The sequence below is a fragment of the Lepidochelys kempii genome, chromosome 7 (assembly GCF_965140265.1).
Source record: "Lepidochelys kempii isolate rLepKem1 chromosome 7, rLepKem1.hap2, whole genome shotgun sequence".
Lineage (NCBI taxonomy): Eukaryota > Metazoa > Chordata > Testudines > Cheloniidae > Lepidochelys > Lepidochelys kempii.
Genome location: NC_133262.1, coordinates 61307101 through 61319549, shown reverse-complemented (window position 1 = coordinate 61319549; position 12449 = coordinate 61307101). Strand labels below are relative to the sequence as shown.

The window sequence follows — 12449 nt, the reverse complement described above, 5'->3', positions numbered from 1 at the left end:
GCCTGGTATTAAATGAGGACATTGATACAATAGGCATCACATAAACTTGGTGGACTGATGATAATCAATGGGACACGATAACACCAGGGTATAAAATATACAGGAATTACAGAAAAGGTCATGCTGGTTGGGAAGAGGCACTCTCTGTAAAAGAAAGCATAGCATCAAATACAGTAAATATCTTAAATGAATCAAACTGTACCATAGACACTCTATGGATAGAAAATTCCATGTTTGAATAATAAGACTCTAGCAGTAGGAATATACTATTGACCACCTGACCAGGATGGTGACGGTGATTTTGAAATGCTCAGTGAGATGAGAGAGGCTACGAAATAGAAAACTCAATAATAATGGAGGATTTGAACTATCCGCATACTGACTGGGGTACATGTCACCTCAGGACAGAAAACAGATACAATTTCTAGACACCATTAACGTAGGTTTCTTGGAGTAGCTAGTCCTTGAACCCACAAGTGGAGAGGCAATTCTTGATTTAGTCCTAAGTGGTGCACAGGGTCTGGTCCAACAGGTGAATATAGCCAAACTGCTCAGTCATAGCGACCATAATGTAATTAAATTTAACATCCTTGTGGGAGAGGAATACCAAAGAAGCCCTCATCACAGAAGCATTTAACTTCAAAAAGGGGAACTACACAAAAATGAGCAAGCTAGTGAAATGGAAATTAAAAGGAACAGTCACAAGAGTGAAATGTCTGCAAACTGCATGGAAATTTTTAAAAAACACCATAATAGAGGCACAAATTAAATGTGTATGACAAAAAAAAAAAAAAGTAAGAGGACCAAAAAAATGACAGTATGGCTAAACAGAGTAAAAGAGGCAGTTAGAGTTAAAAAGGCATCCTTTAAAAATCAGAAGTTAAATTCTACTAAGAAAAATTGAAAGGAACATAAACAAGTCAAGTATAAAAGTATAATTAGGCAGGCTAAAAAAAGAATCTGAAGAGCACCTAGCAAAAGACACAAAAACTAACAGCAAAATTTTTTTAAGTACACCAGAAGCAGGAAGCCTGCCAAAAAATCAGTGGGGCCACAGCTAGACAATCAAGGTGCTGAAGGAGCACTCAAGAATGACAAGGCCATTGCGGAGAAGCTAAATGAATTCTTTGCATCAGTGCTCAATGCAGAGGATGTGAGGGAGATTTCCACACTTGAGCCATTCTTCTTAGGTGATAAATCTGAGGAACTGTCCCAGATTGAGGAGTCAGAAGAGAAGGTTTTGGAACAAACTGATAATTAAACAGTAATAAGTTCCCACAACCAGGTGGGATTCATCCAAGAGTTCTGAACGAACTCAAATACGAAATTGTAGAACTACAAACTGTGGCATGAAGCCTATCGCTTAAATCAGCTTCTGTACCAGATGACAGGAGGATAGCTAATGTGATGCCAACTTTTTTTAAATGCTCCAGAAGCAATCCTGGCAATTACAGGCCAGTAAGCCTAACTTCAGTACCAGGCAAACTGGTTGAAACTATAGTACAGAACAGATTTATCAGACACATAGGTGAACACAGTTTGTTGGGGAAGTGTCAACATGACTTATAAAAGGATATTATGTATTAGAACTCTTTAAAGGGGTCAACCAATATTTGAACAAGGGTGAGCTAGTGGATATAGTGTACTTGGACTTTCAGAAAGCCCTTAATTAGATCCCTCAACAAAGGCTCTTAAGCAAAGTAAGCAGTCATGGATAAGAGGGCAGGTCCTCTCATGGATGAGTAACTGGTTAAAAGACAGGAAACAAAGGGTGGGAATACATGGTCAGTTTTCAAAATGGAGAGAGGTAATTAGTAGTGTCGTCCAGGGATCTGTACTGGGACCAGTGCTGTTCATCAGCTTAGTCATAAATGATCTGGAAAAAGGGGTAAACAGTGAGGTGGCACAGTTTCCACGTGATACAAAATTACTCAAGATACCAAAGTCCAAAGCAGACTGCGAAGAGTTCCAAAGGGATCTTACAAAACTGGGTGACTGAGCAACAAAATGTTGATAAATGCAAAGTAACACACATTGGAAGACATAAAAACAGCCGCTCAATGTGCATCGACAGTCAAAAAAGCGAACAGAATGTTATGAACCATTAGGAAAGGGGGAGAGAATAAAACAGTAAATATCAAAATGCCACTATAGAAATCCCTGATACGACCATGCCTTGAATACTGCATGCAGTTCTGGTTACTCCATCTCAAAAAAGGTCTATTAGAAATGGTACAAAGAAGGGGAACAAAAATGATTAGGAGTATGGAACAGCTTCCACATGAGGAGAGATTAAAGAGACTGGGACCGTTCTGCTTAGAAAAGAGCTGACTTAGGAGGGATATTATAGAGATCTATAAAATCATTAATGATGTGAAGAAAATGAATAAGGTAGTTTTATTTACCCCTTCACATGGTACAAGAACCATGGTCACCTAATGATATTAATAGGCAGCAGGTTTCAAACAAACAGAAGGAAGTACTTCTTCACACAACGCACAGTCAACCTGTGGAACTCGTTGCCGTGGGATGATGTGAAGGCCAAAGTATAACTGGGTTCAAAAAAGAATTAGGTAAGTTCATGAAGGATAGATCCAACAATAGCTATTAGCCAACATGGTCAGTGATGCAATCTCATGCTCTAAGTGTCCCTAAGTATCTGACTGCTAGAAGATGGGACTAGATGACAGGGGATGGTTAACTTGGTAATTGCCCTGTTCTGTTCACTCCCTCTAAAGCCTCTGGTAGCAGCCACTGTCAGAAGTGGCTGCTACCAGAGGCTTTAGAGGGAGTGAACAGAACAGGGGACCATTTGTCTGGCCCAGTATGGCCGTTCTTATGTTTCCTCTGAAATCAAGCTCCATTGCCGCCCTAATTGGCTAGAAAACCAGAAGTCAACTACTACAATTCCAGTAAATACAGAATACAACAGCGCGGACCCAAATGGAGATTTAATAACAATTTCAGTTCCTGAGGGCTCACTTCTTGGGCTGAGAGGCTTGGGTGTGGATAGAGAAAGGGTGAAGGGGAACATTCAAAGAGTCTGATTTTTTTAATATATAAATCAAGTCCCAGGCAGCTAAAAAGGAAAGGTCTTGTGTCACTGTAGCTGTTTTGGGAGAGCAGCTGGGCTCTTTCCATGTGTTTGAAACATTTGTAAAAAGAGAGTTTGAACATTGTACATTCCACCCCAGAGAAAGCTCCAGGCTACTCAGGAGCCACTCGTCCACCATACATCTCCGTCCATGTCGATGGTGGGTACCTGCAGCACCCCCAGGGTCAAGTCTGGTCAAACCAATCAAAGCTGCTCACAGGCAGCTGAGTGTGGCCCTAAGTGTTTAGGTCACAGATCACAATGGAATGTGCCATTTGGGCAGGATTTGGCCTTTCTGATCTCCCTGAGCCAGTACAGAGAGGCCTACAGCTGGATAGAGCTGGAGATAGCCCCTCCCTGGTTGCATGAGCATGTGTCACTCGCAGCCAGAAAGGCAAAGCACAGAGAGCCTTCAGTTTGATGGGGAGACAGGAAGAGCATGGGAAGCCATGGAGCCAATGGTACAGATCAGCCAGAAGCAGAGGGTGATTTCTTTGCCATCAGGCCCTGGCGTTCCCCCAGCTCTGGGATCTCACTTCTGTCCCTCTTCTATTGCTTAGAATGGAAGCAGTTATCAAGCCCCACCTGATTTACTCCTCCTGAGTCCCTGGTGCACATTGCATACTTCTTGGCCAGTCCCACCGTTGTGCCTTGGAAGTCTATGCCTCTGCAGGAAGGCAAAACACTCATAAAAGGACAAACATCATCCACAATTAGTACTGTGGCCTCAAGCAGCATTGCCACATCCGTGGCCAGTGGCACAGCATGCTAGTGTTGGTACTGTGTCCCCCAAACACAGTGTACCACATCAACTATAGCCCTGTCTACATATTACTCCCCACATATTCCAGCTAACCAAACTCCCCCCAACTTCCCCACATGTCTCCCCAGCTACCCCAGCAACCCCACAGCTCCCAGCAAACCAGAAACCCCACCAGCAGCTCCCAGCAACATCTCCATTTATACCAAAAATTTGCAAGAGATCTAAATCCTCCTGCTCTGGGGAATGACCCCCAAGACTTAACTGATGGAGGTCAGGAAGGCATGTCACTTGTGGGAAGGTTATCCCAGAACTGGCCACTTCATGGTTCTTGCCCCGCCCTCTGAAGCAGCTTGTACCAGCCCTCTCAGAGTCAGGGATGCCTGCACTGCTCTCTCTGACCAGTCCTACCACGCTAGCATTGCCACACACAATTCAGAGTAACAGAGTCTAAGGCCAGAAGGGGCCACCAGATCACCCAGTCTGTATCACAGGCCACCAATCCCACCCAGCATTCGCATGCTAAACCCAACAACGGACATTAGACCACATCTGGGCATTCCTACTGCATCAGATACTGTAAGTATCCCAGCCCCAGCATTGGGCTCCCCAGCGCCCTGTGCCCACGGTCAGCAGCCTCGGCTCATGTTGTGGGCAGTGTAATGGCAGTGCTTACGTGATCAGTTGGGCATTGTCATGCTTCTTCTTTTGTAACAGTTCAGACTCTCGCCAGTGAAGAAAATTGTCCAGTGTGGTGTCTGGGTTTGGACTCACAGTGATCCTGTCTTTGTAACTCCAGACTTCCAGGCCTATCAAGGCCACACGGATATTAAGAGTCTGATAAAGCTGCAGCAGAAAGCGAGACTGTATTAGAGCTGGACTGCAGGAGACAGAATCTCTCCACACAAAGATGGCACTTGGCAACACTCAGGACAGAGGCTTGGTACCTGAGCCTTGTGCCCTTCTGGGAGAGGGAGAATTCATCGTTTTCACTCAGAATGCAATTCCAAACCCATAGCCTCTACTGCTGCTTCCCCCCCCCCAGGCCAAGCTCTGCCTGTGGATCCCTATCAAAGGGATCAGGAGGAAGCCGTCACATTTCAGCCAGCTTTTAACACCCCGGTAGTTTTCACCATTCTTCTTTGGCCTGCAGCTCTGGGCCACATGATTTGGCAATCCCAAAAGCAACGGGAAGGGCACTTGTGCTGCTCTGAGGAGAACTGAACTCTCCCAGACTAATTTAGGGCCAGACAATGGCATGACACGCAGTACTAGCGGGCACCCAGCAGCAGCCCCACTAGGGCCTGAGCCTTACGCCAGCCTTTGTGAAATCAATGGGTCTACATATATTCCTAAAGGTAATCACATCCTTATGGGTTCTCCTGGATCAGGGCCAGAGTGCTCAGGAACCTGCCAGATCAGGCCTGAGTCTGTAAGTGCCATTTCTCCCGTTCTGTACTGCCCCAGCACGCTGCTTACACACTGCAAACAATTGTCTCTCGAAAGTGCCTGCCACAAACACCATGATACAGAGAATGTGTTAATAAATTTTCCATCTGGTTGGTTGCCTAGCAGGACTGAGATGGGCCCCGTACTTTGCACAGGAAGACATTCCAATCTGCCCCAGTTTCTATTCTTATATAGGCTGAAAACTGGAGCAATGGTCTTTTGTCCCTTAAACAGGAAAGTGATCTTGTATTTTGACTCGTGTGTGTAACAAGAGTTCATTGTTGCAAGCAAACCATGGGACAAGTTCTGCCAGCCTTACAACATGGGAATCGGTGGGAACGGTCTTAGCAGTGCTGGGAGCTTTGCCTGAGCAAGAATTGCAGGACAGGACCCCATCCTCACTGCAGCCTGGGGATACCTCACTGTTACCTTGTCAACATGATTTACAATTTCCTTCATGCGATTCTGAATCATCCGCATGTCTTTGAATTTCTTGTACTAAGGGAAGAAACAAAGAGATTTCCAATTAAGCTGCTGTAATGGAATGCTCAACCGTATGGTTGTTCAGCCTGTGGGTGTGCCACATGTAACACACCTTATTTAAGCTCACAACAGCCATTCCTGGCAGGGTATTAAAGGATCCTATAGTGAACACTTCTGGTGTATCTCTCTAGTAAGCTAAGTTCTCAAATACTGTGATGTGAACAAACCCACAATGGGGGTCAGCGCAGATGTAAGCAGCTATGCCCTAGGTGGTATAGTCTTATAGCAACATGGACCTGAGTGGAAGCCAGATGCATTTTGCTTTCACACACTCACAGACGCAGACAAACGAAATGCACAGATTGAAAAAGAGCATCTGGCAAGTGTATGGGGATGAGAGAACTTTTAGAGCTACCTGTGTGGACTGGATTCATTTACACTGATAACAGACCATAAACTACTTATAACCCTCATCAATGGAAAAGATCAAGCACTTGGATCAAGACCACTGAGACACGAAAGTCTATTGCTACGGTTAATACAATTTAATCAAATTGCTAAATATGTTCCTGAGCAAAATGCGGTAGTAGCAGACCCTCTGTCACATATCCCAGCATCACACTCATCTACCCATTAACTCAAAGATGATGTAAAGCTGTACGTGGATGTGTAGACACATACAGACCAGTGCTGGAAAAGAGACTACACCAGCTACAACAAGCAACCTTGAGAGACATGCAACTTCAAGATCTAAATTACATTAGGGCTGGTTGGTCCAAGTATCTAAAGGACACTAAGGAAGTGACAAGAGACTATGCAGTGTGTGGGTAACTAAGAGAGTCAAATGGACTCATGATTGTGACAGAATATACCCCTGTGTTCCCACCCTTCACACTATTGTAATAACGTTTGTACAAAGTATGCCTTGTGAAGTATCATTTGAAAACTCATAATTTGCTGGTCATTATTGTCCTGGAAAAATATGTGTGGCAACATTGTATATGAATTTATAAGATTCCACTATATGGTGTTATTAACACATGTTCCAAGCAGGTCTGTCTGAAACAAAAGAATGGGTGCTCTGCTTAATTTGCATTTAAGCCATAAACAGAGTCATCAAGCAGGAAGGAAAACAAAAGAAGAGCAATCAGGTGAGAACAAAGCAGCAGGGAACCTCTTCCACATAGACTTTTTGTCTCCTGGTACCCAGCTAGAAATGTTTTTCAAGAGGGGTGACTGAAACTATGAAAAGGAAGGACAAACACCTAAGGCACCCTTCTCTCTCTCTGCCCATCGATTCACTGCATCTGAAGAGACAAAAGAAGCAGCTCATGGACTAGGGGAGGAGTTCTGACCTAAGAAGTTTGGTCAGTAAAACTGCTGAAAAACGTGTGGTGAGAAAACTTTGCTTTGTATTTAACATAGTTTGTTAAGTGAGGCACCAGTTGAATTTTATCTTTATTTTTCTTGTAACTGTTTCCGACTTTTATGCCTCATTACTTGTATGCACTTCAAATCTAACTCTTTGCAGTTGATGAACTTGTTTTATTGTTTCATCTAATGCAGTGTATTTAAATCAAAGTGCCTGAATAACTAATTGAAATAATAAGTTGGCATATTATTCCTTTTAAAGAAATAACGGACCTAATATAAGAAACAGTAACTTACTGCAACTGTGGTTCTTCAAGATCTGATGCAGATGGGTATTCTAGGTAAAAGTGTGTGCACGCCCCATACGCCACAGCTGGAGACTTTTGCCTAGCAGTACCTGTAGAGGGGTGGCGCTCATGTCTTGTGTCTGTCGCTCCTTCCCTGATTATATGAGGCAATGCCACCACAACCCCCCTCAGTTCCTTCACACTGAACGTTCAAGGAACTACCTCGATGCAGAGGGGATGGAGGGTGGGTCGTGGAATACACATCTGCATCACATCTCGAAGAACCACAGTTACAGTAAATAACCGTTTCTTCTTCAAGTAGATGCAGAGGTGTATTCCAAGTAGGTGAATCACAAGCAGTACTCCCTGTAGGAGGTGGGGCTTGAAATATATCAGAGTAAGGATCGCAGGACTGCTCTGACATTAGTGCAGGGCTTCTCAAACCAGGAGTCGGGAGCCCTCAGAGGGTTACGAGGCTATTACATGGGGGGTCGCGAGCTGTCAACCTCCACCTCAAACTCCGCTTAGCCTCCAACATTTATAATGGTGTTAAATATATATAAAAAAGTGTTTTTAATTTATAAGGGGGGGGGGTCGCACTCAGAGGCTTGCTGTGTGAAAGGGGTCACTGGTACAAAAGTTTGAGAACCACTGCACTAGTGTCTGCTCAGGAAGATGTAGTGATAGCATAATGGTCTGTAAATGGATGGATGGATGACCATGTGCCTGCCCTGCAAATGTCTAATATGAAAATGTCATTAAGGAACGCTACCAACACTGCCTGTGCTCTTGTCGAATGAGCTCATATCTGCTGAGGAGGCGTTGCTGATGCTATTTCATACGCAGTCCTGATACAAAATGTTATCCATCTGGAGATGGCCTGTGCACAAACCACTTGTCCTTTCATACGGTCCACATATGACAAGAACAGGTGAGGCGAAGCATGAAACAGTTCAGTTCTGTTCAGGTAAAAGGATAGACACCATCTCATGTCTAACATATGGAGGCACTGCTCCTCCGGAAGCAATGTGGATTAGGGAAGAACACAGGAAAACACACAGCCTGGCTCAAATGAAATTAAGAGACCAATTTGGATAAGAACTTAGGGTGTGGTCGGAGTGTTATCTTGTCCCTGGAGAACTGCATGTAGGGGGACCCCGCCATCAGGGCATTCAATTCATCCACCCTCCTGGCAGAGTTAATGGCTATCAAGAACGCAATTTTCTGAGACAGGAGGAGCAGAAGACAGGATGCAAAATGCTCAAATTGAGGCCTCTTCAGAGCTGCTAAAACAATGGTCAGGTCCCAAAGAGGGGCTGTCTCTCGGACTGGAGAAACCTTGTCACCATAGCATTGGAAAAAAACGATTTCCCTTGGATGGGGGGGGGATAAAATGCTGATATTGCTGCCAAGTGCACTCTCAGGTAACTGAGTGCCCAGCCCAATTTCTAAGGTGTGGCAGGTACTTTAAGATGTCCTGGATGGAAGGCCCCACCAGATGGGTCCTGCAGACTGAGGACCACACAGAAAACCTCTCCCACTAGGATGGCCTACTTAGTAAAGTGGAAGACTTCCTGCTGATAAGTAGGACCTGCTGGACAGCCTTTAAGCAATGCTCTTCCTCCTCATTCAGCCATGCAGCATCCATGCCATAAAGTGCAGGGAGCTGATTGCCAGATGCAGGGTGCGGCCATGGCCCTCTGTGAGGAGGTTAGGGCGGAGAAGAAGCAGCATGGGAGGCTGGGCAGACAGAGCGAGGACGTCTGAGAACCAGCACTGTCTCGGCCATGCTGGCGTGATCAGGATGAGTCTGGCTCAATCCTCCTTGAGGTTGGTGATGACCTTAGGAACAATTGGAACTGGAGGGAAGGCGTGTAGTTGACTGCCAGCGGCAGTGGAAGGCATCAGAGAGCGAGCCCGGGCTGGGTCCCCCACAACTGACAGCAGAAAAGACAACACTTCCTGTTTTCTCTCATCGCAAATAGATTGATCGTGAGGATGCCCCACGCTGAGAAAACATAGGGGGACACAGCCAACCGATTGAGAAAAAAGAAAAGGAGTACTTGTGGTACCTTAGAGACTAACCAATTTATCTGAGCATAAGCTTTCTCTGAGCTTATGCTCAGATAAATTGGTTAGTCTCTAAGGTGCCACAAGTACTCCTTTTCTTTTTGCGAATACAGACTAACACGGCTGTTACTCTGAAACTGATTGAGAAAGTATATCTGGACAGCAAAATTTGCTGATTCGTGATCGTCATCTAGTGACAATGAGGTATATATCTTTCTGCCCAAAAGGTCCAGCCGCTTAGAGTCTCTGTCCTTTGATGTGGACTTGAACCAGCCCTGCTGGGCTCTGTCATTCATTGCCATGACCATCAGGGAGTTTGGGACCAGATGGGAATAGAACCCTTCATATCCCAGTACAGGCATGAAATAGCGCTTCTCCAAGCACTTAGCCACCAGTGATACTGAGGCAAGAGTACCCCAAATGTCTCTCGCAGGTTTGAGAACTGCATCATTTATTGGGGAGTGCATCATTTATGGGGTGGCACCTTCCCAGGATCAGAGGGCGGATAATTGTCCACGAGTTTGTGAGTATTCTCCTGGAGAAACTCCACTTGAATACCCAGGGATAAAGCCACCTAGTGTAAAAGGTGCTAGTATGCCTTAAAGCTCTCTGGGGTGGAAGGGGAGGATGAACCCAGCAGCACCATCTTGTACAGGGATGAGGATCTTGGCTGAGCCACAGCTGGGTCCTGCTCCTGGGATAACATATCCGGACTGGGAAAGTCCAAAGGCTCCAGAGGACCGGGAGACGTGGGAGCTTGAGCCTGTGGCTGATCTGCAGCCACCAACGCAGAGCAGATGGGTGATCTCACCTTTGACTGGGACGACGAATGAGACCTCCAGGAGAGAAGAGTGTCCCACTGAGGCCAGGGGGCCCCTGGTATGGGTAAGGCATTGGTGGCCAGTAGGCACCAGGCCAGGGGCCTCCATCCCAGCCTCAGGGCACATGCCAACCCTGGTAGCCATACTGCTCCACTGGTGGCCTTCAGTCCTCCTCAGGCAAAAGAGAGTGGGAGGATGATAATCCTGACTCTGAAGTGGAGGAGCCCTGGGATCTAGGGGACAGAGGCAAAGCAACCCTGAGGGAACCAAAAGGTGATCTGGCTCATCCATCGACCAGAATGAGATTGGACTCTGTGTTCCCGATGAAGCCGGTATCACTAATACCAAATATATCAGCGCCAAAAGCAAGGTTGGAGAGGAAACAGTGGCACTGGAGCACCTGAGTGCCTAGATGTCGAGCATGGTGACAACCGCCACGGACGCACCTGTGGCATTGATTGCACCAGTGCTGAGGAGGGTATCAGTACTGAGGTACCCCATATTGACTTTGGTGCCGTTCCCATCCCAACGACTGAGACAGGCCCAACGGTTCAGAGGCATGCTCCATCTATGGAGCTACTGAAGGCGCCAGTCTTGCAAAGTCTTGGACCAGCAGTAAGGATGGGACTGAAATGCAGAGTAGGTCCACTGAAGCCTGGTATGCCGATGTCACAAACATAGTGGTTACTGGTATTGCTCCTATCAGCACCAGACTCAACAGATGCCGGGCGGCCAGAGCCAGAGTTGACGGAACAGGGTTTCTGCCCTCCCTACTTGGTGCCGCACCATCCAGCACTGTGTGCTGGAGCCAGTCCCGCCCAGCCTGAGCTCTTAGGGGAGGCAGAAGAGTCACCCCACGACCTGGAGCACTCATGGTTGGTCTTATGAGAGCTCTTCTTTTGGGCCAATGATGGAGAACAGCTTCTGCGCCTCATTGGAGAGGCGCCTGCCCTGAAGCAAGCAGCAGCAGCAGCAGCATTTTCCAAACTGGAAGGTGATCTGTGGCCAGAGGAGGGCCTCAGTGCTGGGTCAGGCTACACGGCCTGTTCAAGCAGGTGCTGTTGCGGCAAAGGCCCCATGACACCTGAGTCTTCTTTTTAAATGATCTACAGATCGAACAGCACTTTTAAAGGTGGGCTTTGCCAAGGCAGAGCAAGCACTGTGTGTGTGTGTGGAGGGGGGGCATTCTTAGGGATCGCCACTCCACATGAAGGGCAGCGCTTGAACCCCTGTGAGGGCATCACCAGAGAGCACTACCCCTACATTCTATGGCTTTCTTCTTTTTTTTAGTTTACTAACAAACACTAACTGACTAATTGTACAACAAACTAGGCTAAGAAAGGATAAATGCAAAGTTGTTAGACTACAACCACACAGAGCTCCCACTCCACCCAACAGGTGGTGAGAAGGAACTGAGAGGGGTCACGATGGCTCCACCTCACATAGCCAGGGGACAGGCTACAGACACAAGGCTGGTGAGAGACAGAGTGTGGCAGGCAGGCTACAATTGCACACAGACACTAGGGGTGTGACTTGCATGCTGGAGGGCTATTTGTGGGCGACCCAGGTGGGAGCTCCTTTAGCAGGGCATTGTAGGGCATCCAACGTTGCAGGGCAGGGATGACACAGCTGCTCACTGGTCTGGATTGTGCCCTGGTATGTCACAATGATTGAAGGGAATTGCATTGCAATTCCAAACGAAATGACAGGAGAAATCCTAAACCTCATCCATGAAGGACATCAAGAATTAACTAAATGCTATGAATGGGCCAACCAGTGTGGTGGCTGTGCATCAGCAAGGACATAAAGAATAAAATATCTGCAAGTGAACATTTCAGAACTAAGACAAAGTACCTTTAATAACAACACCTCTGCCAGACAGACCTTGGAAGAGACTAGCTGCAGATTTATGCAAATTCAGAAGACAGCATTACCTTGTCATCATGGACTATTTTTCCAAATATATAGAAATAACGCACTTGGAAGACATAACATGTTGCAGTGTTATAGAGAAACTGAAGTCCACTTTCGCTCATTTTGGTATTCCAGAACAACTAGTGGTAGACAACAGACCACAATTCACCGCAGCAGAATTTAAGTAATTCCAAATGAAA

The 12449-nt window shown here is 46.2% G+C and overlaps 1 protein-coding gene across 3 annotated transcripts in view; it reads right to left on the bottom strand.

The window, feature by feature from the left end:
* ADAM8 (ADAM metallopeptidase domain 8) overlaps positions 1 to 12449 on the bottom strand; it is a 99867-nt gene that overhangs the window by 38960 nt on the left and 48458 nt on the right. For all 3 annotated transcript variants that reach the window (XM_073353122.1, XM_073353123.1, XM_073353124.1), the window contains exons 8-10: positions 5733 to 5801; positions 4531 to 4700; positions 3680 to 3761 (exon numbers count right to left, since the gene is read on the bottom strand). In XM_073353122.1, the coding sequence (XP_073209223.1) occupies positions 3680 to 3761; positions 4531 to 4700; positions 5733 to 5801 (321 nt within the window). The remainder of the gene's footprint in view (positions 1 to 3679; positions 3762 to 4530; positions 4701 to 5732; positions 5802 to 12449) is intronic.